This window comes from Leucoraja erinacea, chromosome 13, assembly GCF_028641065.1.
Source record: "Leucoraja erinacea ecotype New England chromosome 13, Leri_hhj_1, whole genome shotgun sequence".
NCBI lineage: Eukaryota > Metazoa > Chordata > Chondrichthyes > Rajiformes > Rajidae > Leucoraja > Leucoraja erinaceus.
In genome coordinates, this window is record NC_073389.1 from 106,709 (window position 1) to 127,813 (window position 21,105).

Genomic DNA, 21,105 nt, shown 5'->3' on the forward strand with positions numbered 1-21,105 from the left:
AGTGCAGCGTTGGTTTACAAGGTTAATTCCCGGGATGGCGATATGCTGAGAGAATGGAGCGGCTGGGCTTGTACACTCTGGAGTTTAGAAGGATGAGAGGGCATCTCATTGAAACATATAAGGGTTGTTAAGGGCTTGGACACGTTAGAGGCAGGAAACCTGTTCCCGATGTTGGGGGAGTCCAGAACCAAAGGGCCACAGTTTAAGAATAAGGAGCAAGCCATTTAGAACGTAGACGCGGAAACACTTTTTCTCACAGAGAGTGGTGAGTCTGTGGAATTATCTGCCCTCTGAGGGCGGTGGAGGCAGGTTCTCTGAATGCTTTCTAGTGAGAGCTAGATAGGGCTCTTAAAAATAGCGGAGTCAGGGGATATGGGGAGAAGGCAGGAACGGGGTACTGATTGGGGATGATCAGCTGTGATCACATTGAATGGCAGTGCTGGCTGGAAGGGCTAAATGGCCTACTCCTGCACCTATTGTCTATTGAGTAACAGCGGGTCAGGCAGCATATCTGGAGATCATAGATAGGTGACGTCTCAGTACGGGGCCCTGCTATAGACTGTGAGAGAGGTTATTACAGAACTTCTGTCGGAGAGAGGAGGATAACTTCTTCAAAGAAGGCATACCTTGAGGAATTTCACAGCGGAGCAGTCAAATGTAGACACTGGTTTATACCACTCAACGGGTCAGGCAGCACCTCTGTAGATCATGGATAGGTGACGTTTAGGGTCAGGGCCCTTCGTCAGCCTGGGTTAGTTTGTGCCTCAACGTGCACATTAATAGAGAGAAATAAAATGCAGGAAGGGAAATAAATAGAAGTGGAGACGGGGAACTGCAGGCGCTGGAGTCTTAAGCAAAACACAAAGTAACGGGGAACTCGGCGGTTAAGGCAGCATTCGTGGAGGTTTGGTGTTGGGGAACTTGGGACGTGTGTGAGGTCCCCAGCCCACCGTATCAGCGGACAGTGGGAGTGGTCGCACACATCCCTAACGCTTCATTGAAGGGAGGCAGCTACAATGCAAACGTGCGGCCGCTCTCCCATCGCCCACGGGCTGCGAGAGGGAGCCCGACCCGCTCAGACTCTGTTAAATAATTCTGGCAACGTGAATCCATCTTCTGACCAATCTGGGCCGGACAGTACCAGTTGTAAAAGATAAGAAAGAAAATGCTGGAGCTACTCATCGGGTCGGTCCGTATCTGTGTGGGGGATAATTTACCGATTCACATTGAAGGCTTCCAGCCGAAACCCTGACTCTGAGACACAGGGAACTGGATGGGCTGGTTAAAACAAAGACGCAAAGTGCTGGAGTAATTCATCGAGTCAGGCAGCATCTCTGGAGAACATGGACCGTTATTCTCTTCTCACGAATCAGGCCTGTCCGGCTGAATATTTATATGTTCTGTTTTAGATGTCCATCATCGGCTTGGATTTAGTTTACCGTCTACATATTCACTTCCATTTCATGCATTAAAACACACAAAGTGCTGGAGGAACTCGGCGGGTCCGGCAGCATCTGAATGGACAGGCGACGATTCAGACCGAAGAATGGTCCAGATCCGAAACACCGTCTGTCCATTCCCCCCGCAGATGTACCTGGCTCGCTGAGTTCCTCCAGCACTTTGTGTTGGACAATAGACAATAGGTGCAGGAGTGGGCCGTTTGGCCCTTCGAGCTAGCACCGCCATTCACTATGATCATGGCTGAACATCCACAGTCAGTACCCCGTTCCTGCCTTCTCCTCATATCCATGGACTCCGCTATCTTTAAGAGTTCTATAACTCTCTCTTGAAAGCATCCAGAGAATTGGCCTCCACTGCCTTCTGAGGCAGAGAATTCCGCAGATTCACAACTCTCTGGGAGAAATGTTTTTCCTCATCTCCATTCTAAATAGCTTACTCCTTATTCTTAAAAATTCCAGCATCTCCAATTCCTTGTCTCCACTTCCATTTCATTCGCTTCCTGTATTTTTCTCTCTTATTGTGCATTTTGAGAGACAGACTGAAGAGATGTAGTCTGTAGATGTAACCCGACCCGAAACATCACACATCATCCATGAAGAGTTACTCCAGCACTTTGTGTCTCGTCAACTATCTATGTTCTCCACAGATGCCGCCTGACCCTCTGAGTTACTCCAGTACTTGTGCCTTTCTTTGGTATAAACCAGCGTTTGCAGCTCCTCTTTATTCCGCTAATAATCCATTGAATAACTTGGTTGCTCCTTAAGCAGGTGCACGGCGTGCCGTGTTATCATAGTTGCTCCATGCATGACTGAGAGCGACAGGAAGATTCACAGCGTGTTATTTTCCTACTTTACGCAGCGAAGCCTGACATCTCCCTGACCCTGGATCCCGGGGTAAAAGGCGCAGAGACGCGGAGCCTGATTTGTGTGGCCGCCGGATTCTTCCCGAGGGAGCTGAACATGTCCTGGGCTGTCGTGGGCCAGTTGTCCTATGAAACAGAAGCGGGTCCGCTGAGGGAGAATGAGGATGGAAGCTTCAACGTGAGCTCCCGGCTGCGGCTCACCGGCCCTCGGCTAGAGGCGGGCATGGTCGTCACCTGCCTGGTTCAGCACCTCACCGGGACGGGCTCGGTGAGCGAACGTTTCCCTCCCATCCCAAGTAAGTGGCTTGAATGAACGTGGCAGCCAGCGTCCTCCAGTTACTGAATATACACAGAGTGCTGGAGTAACTCAGCGGCTCAGTTACTGCCGAGTTACTCCAACATGTTGTGTCTATCTGCGCTGTAAACTAGCATCTGCAGGTCCTTCCTACACATGCCCAAGGTTGCAAGGTTTAATAGTACATGTGTACAAATTTGTTAAACGTAGCCACAATGAACTGCTGATTCTAGATTACAAAAAAGACACAATGTGCTGAAGTAACTCAGTAGCGTCTAGCAGCATCTCTGGAGAACGTTGAACGCAATTCATAAACCTGATCAAAAGTTTATAAGATCACTCAATGTGTACAATATCAACTGCAAATATGTATTTAGACTTTCAGACTTTAGAGATACGCGGAAAAAGGCATTTCGGCCGATCAGCGATCACCTCATACACTGGGTAGGCAAAATAAATGCTGGAGGAACTCAGCGGGTGAGGCCGCATCTATGTAGAGAAGGATATGCGACGTTTCAGGTCGAAACGCTTCTTCTTAAACACATCATACACTAACACTATCCTGCGCAATGGGGACAATTTACAATTTTACCGAAGCCAATTAACCTACAAACTCGTAAGTCTTTGGAGTGTGGGAGGAAACCGGAGAACCCGGAAAAAAAACCCACGCAGGTCACGGGAAGAACGTACAGACTCCGCACATCCAACACCCGGAGTCAGGATTGAACCCGCGTCTACTGCGCTGTAAGGCAGCAACTCAAGTACAGTTCATCTGTGCATCGATATATATATATATATGTGGATATGTATATGGATATGTATATGGATGGGAAGGGAATGGAGGGTTATGGTCTGAGCGCAGGTATATGGGACTAGGGGAGATTATGTGTTCGGCATGGACTAGAAGGGTCGAGATGACCTGTTTCCGTGCTGTAATTGTTATATGGTTATATATATATCTTTTTTTTGAGTTGCTGTCTTATATATTATATATATGTATGTTTATGCATCGATGATATCAGCTCAAGATATATATATATATATATCTTTCTTCATTATTATTTGAAACATTTACCGTTACAATACAGCGTAAGTGCTTTATCATATCAATATCAATATATTAATCATATAACAATTACAGCACGGAAACAGCCCATCTCGGCCCTACAAGTCCGTGCCGAACAACTTTTTATCCTTAGCCCACCTGCCTGCAGTCATACCATAACCCTCCATTCCCTTCTCATCCATATGCCTATCCAATTTATTTTTAAATGATACCAACGAACCTGCCTCCACCACTTCCACTGGAAGTTCATTCCACACCGCTACCACTCTCTGAGTAAAGAAGTTCCCCCTCATGTTACCCCTAAACTTCTGTCCCTTAATTCTGAAGCCATGTCCTCTTGTTTGAATCTTCCCTATTCTCAAAGGGAAAAGCTGGTCCACATTAACTCTGTCTATCCCTCTCATCATTTTAAAATGATGACATTATTATATACATCTTGTACCCTGTATTTTAACGGTAAATGTCTCAAATAATAATGGAAGTTGAAGAAAGATGTATAAAATTGATACTCGAGAAACTGCAGATGCTGGAATCTTGAGCAACACACAAAGAGCTGGAGGAACTCAGTATCTGTGGAGGGAATGGACATGCGTTGTTTCGGGTCGGGACCCTTAGCTCACAGATGCTGCCTGACCCACTGAGTTCCCCCAGCACTTTGTGTTTTGCTCAAGATTCCAGCATCTGCGGTTCCTTGTGTCTGCAAATTTCATATTGTTTAATTAATTTAATTTATTCTGCGTTCATCGACGCACAGATGAAATCTCGACAAAAGGGGTTTAGGTGAATATATAAACTATAAACAAACGCAGCGGGTCAAGCAGCATCTGTGGAGGGAATGAACAGACGACGTTTCAGACTGACGAAGGTTCCCGATCCAAACATCATCAGTCCTTTCCCTCCACAGATGCTGCCTGACCCGCTGAGTACCTCCAACACGTTGTGTTTTGCTCAAGATTCCAGCATCTGCAGTTCCTTGTATCTCCATAAACTATACACAATACTTAATTATTTCCACTTCAATTTCGCTCCCGGTGCCCCACCGGTTATAGTGTTGCTGTTAAATCAACTTGGTTTCCTTACAAGGACAGTGGAATATGGTGGAACGGTGGGAAAATTGCTGGAGTAACTCAGCGGGTCAGGCAGCATCTCTAGAGAACATGGATAGATGATGTTTCAGGTCAGGACCCTTCTTCAGACTGAATGTTGTATTATGAAATATTGTAATGTATACGACTCCTATGAAGGCAGCGTTGTGATGTTGCTGAATTTTCGAATTATACAAAGAGAGATAGGAACGTTGATTGTGGATAGAATATATGAACAAGAAAATAGATGTGAAGTCTAGCATAATGTGAGGGGGAAAGCAAAATTGTATATTTTGATGAGAAAACAAAAGCTTTTTGCTGTATCTCAGTCCACGTAACAATAAACTAAACTAAATTAAAACAAAAAAGTTAAAAAGAGTTCTGACACAGGTTTTGACCTGAAACGATGAATCTGATTTTCTCTTCACAAATGCTCATGATCTTAGGAGCATTTAAAGTTTTTATTGAGGGTGGTGTGAGCTGGATCATGCTGCCAGTGGTGGTGGGGGAGGTAGGTGCGATTTGTGGTGTTAAAGGTTAGAGGTTTTGATAGGCACATGGAATTGCAGGGAATGGAGGGATATGGATGATATGCAAACAGAGAATAGTTTAACTTGGCATCATGTTCTTCATGGAAATTCAGGGCTGAAGGATCTGTTCCTGAATTGGTATATGTTCTACTTTAGAGTAGTTTACCTGTTTTCATTGGTCTATCTTTGGTATAAACCAGCATCTGCATTTCGTTCCTACATTCTCTATCTATCTATCTGTCTGAAAAAGGGTTGCGACCCGAAACGTCACCTACAGTATTTCTTTTCTTTAGAGATGCTGACTGAACCGCTGAGTTACTACAGCACTTTGTGTCTATCTTCTGATGTTTATTTACTTTTTAAATTATTGCCACTTTTCCTCCAGAAATATCACCCTGGAAAAAATTCCCCTGCAACCACAAGAGATGCAACACCTGTCCCTATACCATTTCCCTCGACTCCGTCCCGGGATCCCGGTAGTCCTTTCAGGTTAGGCAGAGGTTCACTTGCATCTCCAACCTCACCTCCTGTATCCGTTGTTCAAGATGTGGACTCTTATATATCAGCGAGACCAAATGTAGACTGGGCAATCATTTCGCTGAACACCTTCTCTCAGTCCGCCTGGCCCTACCTGATCTCCCAGTTGCTAAACACATTTAATTCTCCTTCTCATTCCCGCTCTAACCTTTCTGTTCTAGGCCTCCTCCATTATCAAAGTGAGGTTAAATGGAAATTGGAGGAATGGCCCTATTTATTCTCGGTGATGGAAACATTTCAACTGGGTGAGACGTTTTGCACATGGGTTAAGCTTTTATACACTAACCCAACAACTAGAATAATGACAAATCAAATGTTATCAACAAAATTATATTTATCTAAAGGTTTCAGACAAGGATGTCCGTTATCTCCATTATTATTCGCCCTTGCTATTGAACCACTAGCAGAAAGTGTTCGAGCACATCCAGAAATATATGGGTATAATACAAAAAATAGTTAATAAAATCTCTCTATATGCAGACGATGTATTACTTTATATTACACACCCAGAAATCAGCATTCCAAACTTGTTAAATCTTATAACTTAATTTGGTTTATTTTCAGGTATAGAATTAATTGGAATAAAAGTGAGATTATGCCTAACGGAACCTAATTTATACATATTGCAACAATCACCTTTATAGTCAATGAAAAATTTAAATACCTAGGAATTTATGTGACCAAGAAATATACTTATTTATTTAAATCAAATTTCATGCCTTTACTTAATAAATTGCATAAGAATAATCAATATTGGAAAACACTTCTCATTTCAATGCTCGGTAGAATTAATGCTATAAAAATTATTTTCCTTCCGCAATTGCTATACCTTTTTCAATCAATTTCTATATATCTCCCCAAAAAAATCTTTAAAAAAGTTGACTCTATAGTGACATGTTTTATTTGTAATTATAAGAACCATAGAATAAGCAAAAAACACTTATGCAAATCCAAAACCAAAGGAGGATTAGTTTTACCAATATTTTTATTTTACTTTTGGGCAGTCAATGTCAAAAATATGAATTTTTGGTTGGAAGATATGGATCAACAACCAGACTGGTTAAAGATGGAAAAGGAAGACTGTTTGCCTTTTGAAATTGGTCCGATTCTGTTAGCTCCCACAAAATTGAATTTAAAAATCTATAGTGAAAACCCTATAATATATAGTGGTATTCGAATTTGGAAACAACCAAAAAAGACATTAAAATTGGATAATTTATCACTTTCTCTCCCCATTGCAAATAATCCTTTATTTAAACCCTCAGTGTTGGATAAAGGGTTTGTACAATGGAAAAATCATGGAATTAAAAATATGGGACATCTTTATAGAAATTGTATTTTTCCCTCGTTTCAGGAGTTACAACAGAATTACGGATTGCATTCAAATAAATCTTTTTGATATTTACAACTTAAAGATTATGTTAAATCACATACACGAGAATACAGAACCAGAGAACCAGAGATTCTGGATGAATGTTTGAATAAACACGCTAACACAGTCAAATTAATATCTCACATTTATAATACTTTTATAGACAGTGATAATCCGTCGACGGAATTATACAGCCAAGCATGGGAAAAGGAATTAGCTCAACCTATACCGAAAGATATTTGGGACGAAAGCCTACAACATATACACCAATGTTCGTTAAATGCCATACATTTTTTAATATAATTTAAAGCACTACATAGACTGCATTATTCTAAAACAAATTTAAATAGAATGTTTCCTAATATCTCTCCTATCTGTGATAAATTTCAATCCCACGTGGCTAATTCAACCCATACTTTTGTAAACTGTAGTAAAATTAAAAATTACTGGATGGATATTTTTTAAATAATCTCTGTAGTCGTCAATATCCAAATGGATCCCAACCCTAAATTAATAATGGTTACACAAAAAAGCTGGAAAAACTCAGCAGGTGCAGCAGCATCTATGAAGCGAAGGAAAAAGGCAAAGTTTCGGGCCGAAACCCTTCTTCAGACTGATCGGGGGCGGGGGTGGGCGGGAACAAGAAAGGAAAAAGGAGGAGGAGCCCGAAGGCTGGGGGATGGGAGGAGACAGCAGGGGGACTGAGGAAGGGGAGGAGACAGCAAGGACTAACAAAATTGGGAGAATTCGATGTTCATGCCCCCAGGATGCAGACTCCCCAAACGGAATATGAGGTGCTGTTCCTCCAATTTCCGGTGCTGCTCGCTGTGGCCATGGAGGAGACCCAGGACAGAGAGGTCGGAGATGGAGTGGGAGGGGGAGTTGAAGTGCTGAGCCACCGGGAGGTCAGCTTGGTTATTGCGGACCGAGCGGAGGTGTTCGGCGAAACGATCGCCCAACCTCCGCTTGGTCTCACCGATATAGATCTGCTGACATCTAGAGCAGCGGACGCAATAGATGAGGTTGGAAGAGATGCAGGTAAACCTCTGTCGCACCTGGACCGATTGCTTGGGTCCTTGAACGGAGTCGAGGGGGGAGGTAAAGGGACAAGTGTTGCATCTCTTGCGGTTGCAAGGGAAAGTGCCCGGGGAGGGGGTGGTACGAGAGGGAAGGGAAGAATTGACAAGGGAGTTATGGAAGGAGCGCTCTTTGCGGAAGGCAGATATGGGGGGAGATGGGAAGATGTGGCGAGTGGTGGGGTCACGTTGGAGGTGGCGAAACTGACGGAGGATTACTTTTTGTATGTGACGGCTGGTGGGGTGAAAGGTGAGGACTAGGGGGACTCGGCCCTTGTTGCGAGTGGGGGGATGGGGAGAGAGAGCAGTGTTGCGGGGTATGGAAGAGACTCTGGTGCAAGCCTCATTTATGGTGGCTAAATTATGGCTAAATTAATAATATTGGGCATATCAGAACAATATCTAAACCTCACATTAAGCCAAATAAATTTCCTTGATTACAGTATAAGAATTGGGAAAATATTGATATCAAAATTTTGGAAAAACCTAACAACCCCCACAATCAAGATGTGGATTATGGAGATGTCGGAGACCTTACATTTGGAAAAAATTAGATTTGTCTTAATTGACAAACCAGAATTATTTACTAGCATATGGTCTCCATTTATAGATTATTTGAAGGGGTAGATCGGACTAGTGAGGAGGCCGGACTGAAGCCTGAACCCAGGACTAGATAAATAGTTATGTTCTCTGGCCCCAAGTTGTATTATTGGTAGTTTATCCTATTTTTCTAATTTCTTTCTTTCTTTCTTTTTCCTATCTATAAATATAAATAAATAATTAGAGGCAATGTTAACATGTAACCGATAAAGGAGGATCCCAGCTACTTTGGTAACTGGCTCCCTGGAAACCTGGATAGTTAATATGTAACCGTTAAACAAAGTCTGTACTGGTTTGGATTATGATATGCAGATGCCTCTAATAAAAATGTATTTAAAAAAAAAGGAAATTGGAGGAACAACATCTCATATTACACTTGGGCAGCTTACAACCCAGGGGTATGAATATTGATTTGTCTAACTCCAAGTAACCCTGGAATTCCCTCTCTCTCTCCACCCCTCCCCATGCAAGTCACAACCATTTTTTGTTCTCACCTAGCTACAGCTAACAATGACCTGTTTCCTTTATCATCAATACTTTTTTGCATATCTTTCATTCAGTTGTTCTATATCTCTCGACATCATTGTCGATATCTCTTGTTTCCCTTCCCCTTGACTTTCAGTCTGAAGAAGTCTTGACTCAAAACGTCACCCATTCCTTCTCTCCAGAGATGCTGCCTGTCCCACTGAGTTACTGCAGCATTTTGTGTCTATCTTCGATTTGAACCAGCATCTGCAGTTCCTTCCTATGAAATTCTGCTCATCTCTCTATCATCTATTTTTTTTCCCCTGTTCTCACGATCGGTCCTTGACCTGTTTCTTTAACTTTGTTTCTCTTTCCACATTTTCTGCCTGACCTGCTGCATAGTTCCAGCATTTTCTTTCTTTTCTTTAACTTTGCCAGTAAGCAGATATAGCAAATCAATGTGAAAGCTAGATAGTGGAAATGTCAAGGACTAGAGGACATAGCTTCAAGGTGAGAGAGGCAAAGTTTAAAGGAGACGTGCGGGACAAGTTGTTTTACATAGAGGGTGGTGAGTGCCTGGAACATGTTGCTAGTAGTGGTTGTGGAGGCTGATATGGTAGTGGCATTAAAGAGGTGTTTAGATAGGCATATGGATGTGCAGGGAATGGAGGGATATGATTCACGTGCAGGCAGAGAAGATTGGTTTAACTTGGCTCCATGTTTGTCACGGACATTGCAAACTGAAGGGCCTTTACTATGTTCTAAACTCTATCAGGTTGGCAGATTCTGTACACAACACATTCCAAGACAGACCATTACACAAAGGATTCACTGTTGATTTTGCATAATGATTTCTCCTTGTTCTTTGGTTTATAAGGGGCAAAGTTTAACAAAGATGTGCAGAGGGTGAGTTTTTGTACACAGGGTGGTGGGTGCCTGGAATGCACTGCCAGTGGTGGAGGCAGATATGATAGTGGTGTTTAAGAGGCTTTTAGAAAGCAGTTATGCAGCTGATTTTGCAAAGAACCCTAGTGGTTTGTGAAATGTTTCACTTCTCATAAACAGCTCGGTAATTAACAACACTTATCGAGTTCATACACAAGATTACAAGTTGTTCAGCCACAGCCATACAATGATGCCTGTCTTGCGCTTGTTGTGCTTCCTGTGCTTCTTGGTGGGAGATTGGTGGAAACAGGGCCGCGACGTGAACGCTCTTTCCTTGACCCCATTCACAACACGTTATCTTGCGGTCATTTACAACACAAGGATCCAAACTTTACCCCAGTAACAGTAAACTTAGTGAATAGTAAGAATGTTAATCTATGAATAGAATAATGTAGGTTTTCTCCTCTGAAAGGCCTGACTTATTTCTTTAAGGATAGATATTTGTAGAACTAGAATATTAAGCAAAATAACCAAACGGACGCAACGCCGAAAAGCCAAATAACGAACATGATGTCGCCGGGGGGCAGGACTTGTCAGCGATTGGTCCAGACCCCCGTGTCCATTACATCACTGGCCAGAGGAGACGGGAAGGTGGGGGTCATTTTCCCACACCGGGGCTGGAGGGTGACTGGGCATTGTGAACCCGAGCACCAAGGTGTAAGGGGGCGAAGGAGCGCATCCCTCAAGGCAGCCCCCACCCTCCCCCCCAGGGTCGGCAGTGCACACACATACACGGGGCCAGGTGGAGCAGAGTTGGGGACAGTCTGGTCCCTCCGCCCACCCAGATTCACTGACCGCAATGCACCACCACCAGACCCCGACACCCACACTGTGGTGGTTCACCCTCCCCGAACCCCGGCCCACACACGGGGTAATTCACACCACCGACACCCACACCGGGTGATTCACCCCCACCCCAGGCCACGGGGACAGACGGCCTGGGGCGCTGGCAGTCAAAGTAAATCACTTTTAAAACATGGTGGGGGACACAAATTCCGTGGCGGGCCGATGACAAGTGTGCATGACAATGAACAATTTTATCTCCTCCCATACCCCCCCCCCCCCCTTGACAACAATAAACACGTTTTAATTATTTAAACACAGTAATACCGCCTGGTTGCCTGTGTAACACACACACGCCGGGTTGACTGCAATCATTGAAACAGGGCGGACCACGTGAAGGTTGCAATCTTCCACCCTATGTGTAACACACAAAGCACCAGATAATCTGATTTTTTCAGTTTATTTGCAGTTCATGTGTTTTTTTTAACTTTGCGCATTTAACAGTCATTTTCACAGCGGTGTCGAGTGCATCGTACTTTTTCCCCCCGCAGATGATACATTACTCTCACAACACATAACTTACCTCTATTACCCCTCTACATAAAAACAAAATGACAATGCCCCTTCAAGGTCTACTAATCCACCCATAGCTTCAATTGCAGGTACAGCTGAAGGGATTTGGCGCTCGGAACAATTACTGCATTAGAAGATCATCTGAGCATCTTGAAATCAATCTCATGAGCACGAGTGAAAGATAGCCGAGCGATGCGGTATCGATCTGCCCACATCACACAGAGTGGAAAAGAATGAAATGGACTTTGCAAATTATTCACCCTCATGAGATGAACACTTTCACCCTCATGAGATTGATTTCAAGATGCTCAGATGATCTTCTAATGCGCTCATTTATGTAGAGGGGTAACAGAGGTGAGGTATGTGATTCAAGAGTAATGTATCGTCTGCGGGGGGGGGAGAGTACGATTTACTCGACACCGCTGTGAAAATAGCTGTTAAATGCACAAAGTTCGAAAACACAAATGAACTGCAAATAAATTACAAATAATCTGGTGTTTTATGCGTGGGAGCTTGTTGTGTGCGTTACGCAGGCAACCAGATGGTATTACTGTGTTTAAACAATAAATAAAATGTGCTTCTTGTTGTCAAGGGAAAGGGGGAGTGGGGTAGTGGGAGGAGAGATAAAATTGTTCGGTGTGGGTGTCGGGGGGGGGGGTGAATCACCCTGGTCTGGGGGCCGAGGTCTGGTGGGCGGGGCATCGTGGTCAGTGACTCTGGGAGGGCAGAGGGACCAGACTGTCCCCAACTCTGCTGCAGCTGACGGGGACGTTGCCGGGTTTTCGTCCCCCTGTGTCCGCTCCCGTTTCACCCGGGCCCGTGTGTGTGTGCGCTGCCGACCCACAGCCTGTCACAATGTGGCCGCACAGGGGAGACGAGACGAGACGGTGGGCGGCCGTGGCCGGACAGCACTGACCCGGGGGGGGGGGGGGGGGGGGTCTGTCCCGAGGGATGCGCTCCTTCGGCTGCTTACACTTTGGTGCTCATGTTCCAAACGCCCAGTCACCCCCTAGCTCCGGGCGATCTTATGTGAGGAAAATGACCCCCACTCTCCCGTCTCACCCAGCCAGTGATGTGATGGACGCGGGGGTCTGGACCAATCGCTGACAAGTCCCGCCCATTATTTTTTGGCGTTCAGTGAGTTGGCTTTTCAGCTTTTCGGTTATTTGGTTTTTAGTGTCCCACCGTTTTGGTTATTCAGCTTTTCGGCGTTGCGTCCGTTCGATTAGTTGGCTTTTCGGCATCGTTTACGTTGGGTGGGAAAGTGTGATAACATAGAATTGGTTTGAGCAGGTGAGCGATGGCCAGTGTGGACTCGGTGGGCAGAAGCACCAGGTTCCATTCTGTTTCTTTAAACAAAATGAAACTAAACTAAATACATGTTTAATGTTGTATGTAACAGTGCATTTATATTAACGTAACCTGCATTAGTCATGATTATATTTGCTATTCATTGGAGCATTGTTTTGATTCACATTTCTATTGTGATTTTCAAGGATCCTCCGAGTATTATTTCATTCTACTGAGTCTGATCCTAATAGTACCAATATGCGTCTGGATTGTGTATAATTACCACAGTAAATTGAAGAAAGGAAAAGGTAATGTATACATTGTACATCTTATTTTGTAATTTAACTAACAACTGAGCATGTAAAAGTGAATATTGTATTTAGTTCCCGGTGAAATTAAAATAATTTAAACAAAATGAGGGCGACACAGTGTTGCAGCTTGTAGAGCTGTTGCCTCACAGCGGGTTCAATCCTGACTGGGTGCTGACCATGTGGAGTTTGCACGTTCTCCCTGTGACCTCATGGGTTTTTTCAAAATGCTCCGGTTTCCTCTCATGTTTGGGTTTGTAGGTTAATTGGCCTCTGTAAATTGCCCCTAGTGTGTAGGGAGTGGATGAGAAAGTGGGATAACATAGAACTAGCGTGATCGATGGTCGGCATAGACTCAGTGGGCTGAATGGCCTGTTTCTGTCCTGTACTTCTGAAGTACACTAAATCTTCATGATATTTTTATAGAATCATCTGTCCATGACGCAACTGTTGATATTCAAAGCATGAGAAAACAAAAAAACTCAGTAAATGAGGTGAGTAATTTAGTTTGATATTTACCCTTATGTTGCATGCACGGTGTTCTAATGTACACTGAGGTATTGTCAGCTTATATGAACAAATTCATCAGCACTATTGGATGTAATGGACTAAGAACACAAGCCATTCTGCGGCACGTTGGCGCAGTGGTAGAGTTGCTGCCTTACAGCACCAGAGACCCAGGTTTGATCCTGACTACAGTTGCTGTCGGTACGGAGTTTGTATGTTTTCCCTGTGACCTTGTGGGTTTTCACCGGGTTCTGGCTGCGCATTCTCCAAAGGATTACTGTAACGCGTTCTATTTTGGAGTTGCTCGTTCTTCACTGGCTCGTCTCCAGTTGGCTCAGAATGCTGCTGCTCGCCTTTTAACAGGGACTCGAAAGAGGGAGCACATATCGCCAATTCTGGCCTCCCTACACTGGCTCCCGGTGCACTTTCGGGTTCATTTTAAGATACTGTTATTTGTTTTTAAATCTCTGAATGGGCTCGCCCCGCCTTACCTCTCTGAGCTGCTCCACCCATACGCTCCTGCCCGGTCCCTCAGGTCAGCTGGTCAGCTGCTCCTGGAGGTACCGAGGTCTAGTCGGAGGCTCAGAGGGGATAGAGCCTTCTCTGTTGCTGCTCCGGCACTCTGGAACACCCTGCCGTTGCACATCAGACAGGCCCCCTCACTGTCCATCTTCAAATCCAGTGTGAAAACGCATTTGTACTCCCTGGCTTTTGACCATGCCTGAGGCTTTGCTTCTGCTTGTGGTGTTTTTGATGTTTCTTTATTTTACATGTCTTTTCCTACTATTTCTTTTGATTGTTATTTTTGGTGTGTATTAACTTTTTTGTCAATGATTAGTGATGTACAGCACTTTGTTGCAGCTATGTTTGTTTTTAAAGTGCTCTATAAATAAAATTATTATTATTATTATTATTATTAAAGGCGTACAGGTTAATTGGCTTCTGTAAAAATGATCGCTTGTGTGTAGGATAGTGCTAGTGCAGGGGTTATTTGCTGGTTGGCGCAGACTCGGTGGGCCGGAGGGCCTGTTTCTCTAATACATCAGCAGTTCCTTGTGTCAGCAAACCCGAATGGTCACTTTGTACTTTTCCGATTGAGAGAATTTTTCAATGCATTTAACTTGGTTGCCGTTTGCTTCCATCAGCTGGAACTAAACTGCTAACAAAGTGAGTTCCATATTCCAAAGCACACTTCCTCTTCAAGGAGGCCTTGTGATCAACTGCATACCAGTCATTGGACATTGCTGTGTAATGAGTTTCGTTGTTAATAACCAGTTGAAGATGTTGCTGCGAATTTGCGTTGGATTTCATTCTTTTCAACTAAATCGCCTATGCGTAAAACGACCTCAAGCGCCTGGTTTACTCAATATAGTGAATGCAGGGTCTTTTCCACGATAGGGAAGTCTGGCTGCATTATTCAAGCACTTTGTCTTTTTTTTCTAAGCCACCATCTGCAGTTTCTTGCGTATTTATTAAAGTGCGGTTCTGTTACTTTTTTATTCTTCTACTCTGTGAAGACTTTAAGCTTGGAGTATAATTCCAGGGTCTCATTGTCCTCAATGTTATTTCTCACTTCTTCAAGTGTATATCCTAGCGTTGATGAAATGACATATCTTGACCAAGTCTGATTAGACTTTAGAGATACAGCGTGGAAACAGGACATTTGGCCCACCGAGTCCGCACCGACCAGCAATCACCTCTTACACTAACGATATCCTACACACTGGGGACATTTTACAAATTTACCAAAGCCAATTAACCTACAAACCTGTATGTCTTTGGAGTGTGGGAGGAAACTGGAGCATCTAGAGATCCCACGCGATCAAGGGGAGAACATATAAACTTTGTACAGACAGCACCTGTAATCGGGATTAAAACCAGGTCTCTGCCGCTGTGAGGCAGCAACTCTACCGCTGTGCCAATGTGCCCCCTAATCATGCACCTTTTTGCACATGACATTAATTGCACTCCTCAGACTGACTTTCACCTCTGTATCATTTTATACACACAAAGCCTGATAGCGCGTGACAAACAAAACAGCTGTTAATCTTGTCCTTTTAGAGTTGGTCAGATACAGGTCACAATGGCAGATTATAGCAGGCACAGATATTCCCTACACACTGGGGGCAATTTACAGAAGACCACAAACCCTTTGGGAGGAAATTAGAGCATGGATGAATTAATTAACTCTGCCCGATATCTTTCCCTGGACTCCCGATACTGAATGTGCAGCAACTGAAAGTGATGGCGGTGGGTTTTCTCCTTAAACAGCTCAGTGAGTGGTTGCATGAGTTTTTGCAGTTGGAGGTCACTTCAGTAAAATATGAATTGCCAGCGCAAAGTTCTCTGATTCTAGCAATATTCCAACGTCATATCACACTGTGCCCTGCCAACAACAATCCCATCAATACCAACCTGCCTGAGATCATTTGTTGCCGGCCCTGATTTGTCCCAGTCTTTGCTTACTTCCAGTTCCTCCCCGCTACTACCCCTCTCCCCTCCCCCAGTCTGAAGAAGGGTCCCGACCCAAAACATCACCTATTCACCACACAGACATGTGGCTCATTGACTTTCTCCAGCCAGGGTGTGTTTTTGATGTTATTGGTTGACTTTTTGAGGCAGCGCCTCCTGCAGATCCCTTCGATGTTGGGGCGGTCTGTTCCTGTGATGGACTAGGCAGTGTCCACCTCTCTTTGTAACCTGCTTCATTCCTGGGAGATGTTGACAATGATATCAGTGAAACAGATATTGCCCACAAGTGTCACATGCCCATCAATCACATGGACACACACATCCACACTTTAGCTTTTGCCCATTTGGTGTTTACTAATCAAATTCATTACTGATCTTCACATGACTTTTCAACATAAATCAGGAACAGAGTATTTATACCTCATTAGATTCAGCGAAAAATAAAATGACCATAAGATCATCAGACATAGTAGCAGAATTAGGTCATTCAGCCCATCGAGTCTGCTCCGATATTCACTCATGGCTGATCTAATTTTCCCTCTCAACCAATTATCCTGCCTTCTCCCCGTAATCTTTGACACCCATACTAATCAAGAATCTATCATTCTCCTCATTAAAGATACCCAATGTCTTGGCCCCCACCACTGTCTGTGCTAATGAATTCCACAGATCCACCACCAACTGGCAAAATAAATCCTCTCATCTCCATTCTATTGTTATCCTCAATTTTCTAAAGTTCTAAAACTCCCCCTCTTCGCCAATTCTAAAATGAACAATAAAATGTTTATAACAATAAGGTGGAATGTATGCAGAGAAGGTTTACAATGATGTTGCCAGGACCTGAGGGCCTGAGCTGTAGGGAGAGGTTGGGTGGGCTAAGACACTATTCCTGGAGCACAGGAGCATAAGTGGCGACATTATAGATGTGTATAAAATGATGATGGGAATAGATGAGTCTTTTACCCAGAGAAGGGAATCTATCTATCTATCTATCTATCTATCTATCTATCTATCTATCAAATCAGCCCGCCTGCAGTACGGATCCCTTCCTGCCTTTCGATTCGTTGACGGATTCGTAGAGAGAGTACAGAGGAGATTTACTAGAATGTTGCCTGGGTTTCAACAACTAAGTTACAGAGATAGGTTGAATAAGTTAGGTCTTTATTCTCTGGAGCGCAGAAGGTTAAGGGGGGACTTGATAGCGGTATTATACTTGATAGCGGTATTTAAAATGATGAGAGGGATAGACAGAGTGGACAAGCTTTTCCCTTTGAGAATAGGGAAGATTCAAACAAGAGGACATGACTTCAGAATTAAGGGACAGAAGTTTAAGGGTAACATGAGGGGGAACTTCTTTACTCAGAGAGTGGTAGCGGTGTGGAATGAGCTTCCAGTAGAAGTGGTGGCGGCATGTTCGTTGGTATCATTTAAAAATAAATTGGATAGGCATATGGATGAGAAGAGAATGGAGGGTTATGGTATGAGTGCAGGCAGGTGGGACTAAGGGAAAAAAAGTTGTTCGGCACGGACTTGTAGGGCCGAGATGGCCTGTTTCCCTGCTGTAATTGTTATATGGTTATATGGTTTGAAGTGGTATGAAACTGCACTTGAATTTGGTGGCCTTGCACTCTGCTTGAAATGGAATTTCAAGGAATAGCCACTTAGTCTAGTTGAGAAATAGAAGGCATATGTTTAATGTGAGAGGGAAAAACCTGAGGGGCAACTTTATCAATCAGAGGGTGGTGGGTATATGGAACGAACCACCTGAGGAGGTAGTTGAGGCAGGAAATATAACACCATTTAAAATATATTTGGACAGGTGCATGGACAGGTGCGTGGACGGGTGCATGGACGGGTGCATGGACAGGAAAAGTTTACAGGGACGAGAGCCAACCACGGGCAAATGGAACATGTTTAGATGGGGCATCTTAGTCGGCATAGACCAGTTGGGCCGATGGGTCTGTTTCCATGCTGTATAACTCTATGATATGAATATAACACAACTAAATACAAGTGAGCCTTATTGTTACTTGTTATTTTTCTGTTACAGGATAATGTTTCAATAAACAATGAAAATCTGCATTATGCGCCTGTTTATTTCAACAAGGGACAGCGAAGACAGGAATTGAGATGGACCGAGCAATCCCAAGAAACAGAATATGCCGTCTTAAAGGTCAAAGATAAAAATAATTTATGAAGAGCCCATAACCCAGAGTAATAAATTGTCCCTCTTCAACGAGACCACAAACTGATAATTATCATAAAACCACACACTCTTCTCGCAAACAATATACGTAGAATATAAGAAACAGAAACTAGAGGCTGTAGCACAGCTTCTGAAACTTAATTCTCTATTCAATTACTTTCCTTAAGCTCGATCTGACTCGGCCTTGATCGCCTTCTCAGAGTTCCAAATGTTTAGCTTTATTATTGCCGTGTGTAGTGAGGTACAGTGAAAAGCTTTGTTTTGCATGCTATCCAATCAAATCAGATACTATTATACATACATCTGTAAATATAATGAAGTCAAATACAAGAGGTAGAGCAAAGGGGAAGATACAGAGTGCAGAATATAGTTCTCAGCATTGTAGCGCATCAGTCCAATGTCCGCAATGGGGTAGAGGTGAATTGGACAGTACCCTAGCTTATGAAAGGACCGTTCGGAAGCCTGATAACGGAGGGGAAGAAGCTGTTCCTGAATCTGTTGGTGTGCATTTTCAAGCTTCTGTACCTTCTGCCTGGGGAGCAGGGAGAAAAAGGAATGCTGGGGTGGGGCAAGTCTTTGATTATGTTGGCTGCCAAACCAATGAGCCCCACATCTCTACTTTCAGAAGAAGGGTTCCGACCCAAAACATCACCTTTTTGTTGTTCCAGAGACCCGCTGAGTTACCCCAGCACTTTGTATCTATCTAGAGCAGGGTCACACTGAAGATGGGTCTTGCCCTAAAACATCACCCATCCATGTCCTCCAGAGATGTTGCTTTGATAATATCAGGCATTTTGTGTGCCTGACAAAATGGAGGATTTCTGCTTCTGTAAAAACTGCTCGTCTTCTTTTGCAAAGTCTGTAAAGACTATGAGGATTATGGCTCCAGAGAGTCTGTTGCCTGGAAAGGGGTTGAATAGAGGTTGATGTCCAGATGGCCTTTAATTGGTAATACGTATGAGATTTTGCAGAAGGAGCTAGGTCCTGTTGCAAATGCATGCTTGGGATTGGTTGGGGAAATAATGGGTTACAAGAATGTTGCAGAGTCTTCCCGCCGCTAATTATGATTGGTCCAGGAGAGGGGCCTTACCCAAGATGTTTACTTTACCTGGGAGAATGTTTCTTTACCTAACAGAATTGTTTTCCAGTAAGTGTTTTGTATTGAAATTATGTTCAAGAAGGAACTGCAGATGCTGGAAAATCGAAGGTAGTCAAAATTGCTGGAGAAACTCAGCGGGTGCGGCAGCATCTATGGAGCGAAGGAAATAGGCAAGGTTTCAGGGTTTCAGCCCGAAACGTTGCCTATTTCCTTCGCACCATAGATACTGCCACACCGCTGAGTTTCTCCAGCAATTTTGTCTACCTTGCATTGAAACTATGTTATGTGATATTTTATGTGATTGGGTTAGGGAACTGTCATTCAATGTATTTTGTAACCCTTATCGATAATTGGCTTGTCATGGTTGCCCCCCCTCCCATTCATGCCAAGAGTCTATAAAGGTATAAAAGAGGGGAGAGCATATTGGGGTGTGCTGATCCTCTGTGGTTTGTTCTATTTGCGCAAGGCTGTTGGGCTTGAAAATTAGAGACAAGGATCGGACCCATGGTATTGGATTAGGGATTGTATTGGTATTGGTATTGTGCAATAAATTTCCAGTGCTCATTTTGGGTGTTTGACTAAGGGGGGTAAGTTTAGGAACCGGAATTACAGCTTGACTCTTTCTCAGTCTGAAGGAGTGTCCTGACCTGAAACATTGTCTGTCCTTCTCCAGAGATGCTGCCCGACTTGCTGAGTTACTCCAACATTATTAGTCCGACTGATTATTGATACTTTAAATTCTTAACATGCATGTTGTCAAATGAATTAATTGGACCTTTACATTCTTCATTCTGTTGTATTTTTAAATTACAGTCCATTAAAGTCATAGAGTGGAAATAGGCCATTTGGCCCATCTTGTACATTCCGATCAGACATATTGGGTTAGTCCCATAAGCCTGCAATTGGCCCAGAGGCTTAAACACCCTCCCAATCCAATTAATAAATATATTTTAGATTTTAAAATATTCATTACAGTCCTCCCTTTGATTAAGAAGGAACAAGGAAAAGATCAGAAGGATGAGATGGCCATTCATCGCTTGTGCCTGGTCCTCCACTGAAGAAGATCTTTGGCCATCATTAACCTCAGCCCCATCTTGCCGGATACACTCAGTTATTGACCGTCTATGACCCTCTGGACGAGTGAATTCTAATGATTCAAGTTATCTGGGCAACTGCATTTTCACAGGTTATGTAAAATCAAACTGGAGGAACATATTCCACTTGGGAAGCTGACAACCCAACAGTATGAACTTTGAATCTTCCAATTGTAAGTTATAAAGTCCTTCCCCAGCACCGCCCCCCCCCCCCCCCCCCTTCATTTTCCTGTGCCCTTCCCTTTCCACCTTTTACTCGTTTACCCTTTCCCCCCCGTCCCAGCGAGCACCCATTTCTCCCACTATTCCCCTATCGGTTTCCATCTACCCACCACACCCATCATCCTTCCACCCTCAACCTGGGCTTCACATTTCACTCCTTTGTTCTCCATACCTGACACTCTTTTGTCTCCTTTCAATGTCTAAAGTCTAAAGGTCTTAAAGTTTAAATTCCACCCCCCCCCCCCCCACCTCTCTTT

The 21,105-nt window shown here is 43.8% G+C and overlaps 1 protein-coding gene across 1 annotated transcript; it reads left to right on the forward strand.

The window, feature by feature from the left end:
* Positions 1 to 376: 376 nt before the first annotated feature.
* On the forward strand, positions 377 to 19,706 carry LOC129702505 (tyrosine-protein phosphatase non-receptor type substrate 1-like). The gene is made up of 4 exons (XM_055644232.1): positions 377 to 2,619; positions 13,147 to 13,248; positions 13,675 to 13,742; positions 18,278 to 19,706. Exons 1-4 carry the CDS (start codon positions 2,421 to 2,423, stop codon positions 18,422 to 18,424), a joined length of 516 nt encoding a protein of 171 aa, XP_055500207.1. The 5' UTR covers positions 377 to 2,420; the 3' UTR covers positions 18,425 to 19,706.
* The last annotated feature ends 1,399 nt before the right edge of the window (positions 19,707 to 21,105 follow it).

Bases quoted from the DNA above. Each gene is read 5' to 3' on its own strand.
- LOC129702505 (XM_055644232.1), top strand. From the start codon at position 2,421: ATGTCCTGGGCTGTCGTGGGCCAGTTGTCCTATGAAACAGAAGCGGGT. The intron at 2,620-13,146 runs GTAAGTGGCTTG...GTGATTTTCAAG, and splicing joins ACGTTTCCCTCCCATCCCAA to GATCCTCCGAGTATTATTTC. The intron at 13,249-13,674 runs GTAATGTATACA...ATATTTTTATAG, and splicing joins TAAATTGAAGAAAGGAAAAG to AATCATCTGTCCATGACGCA.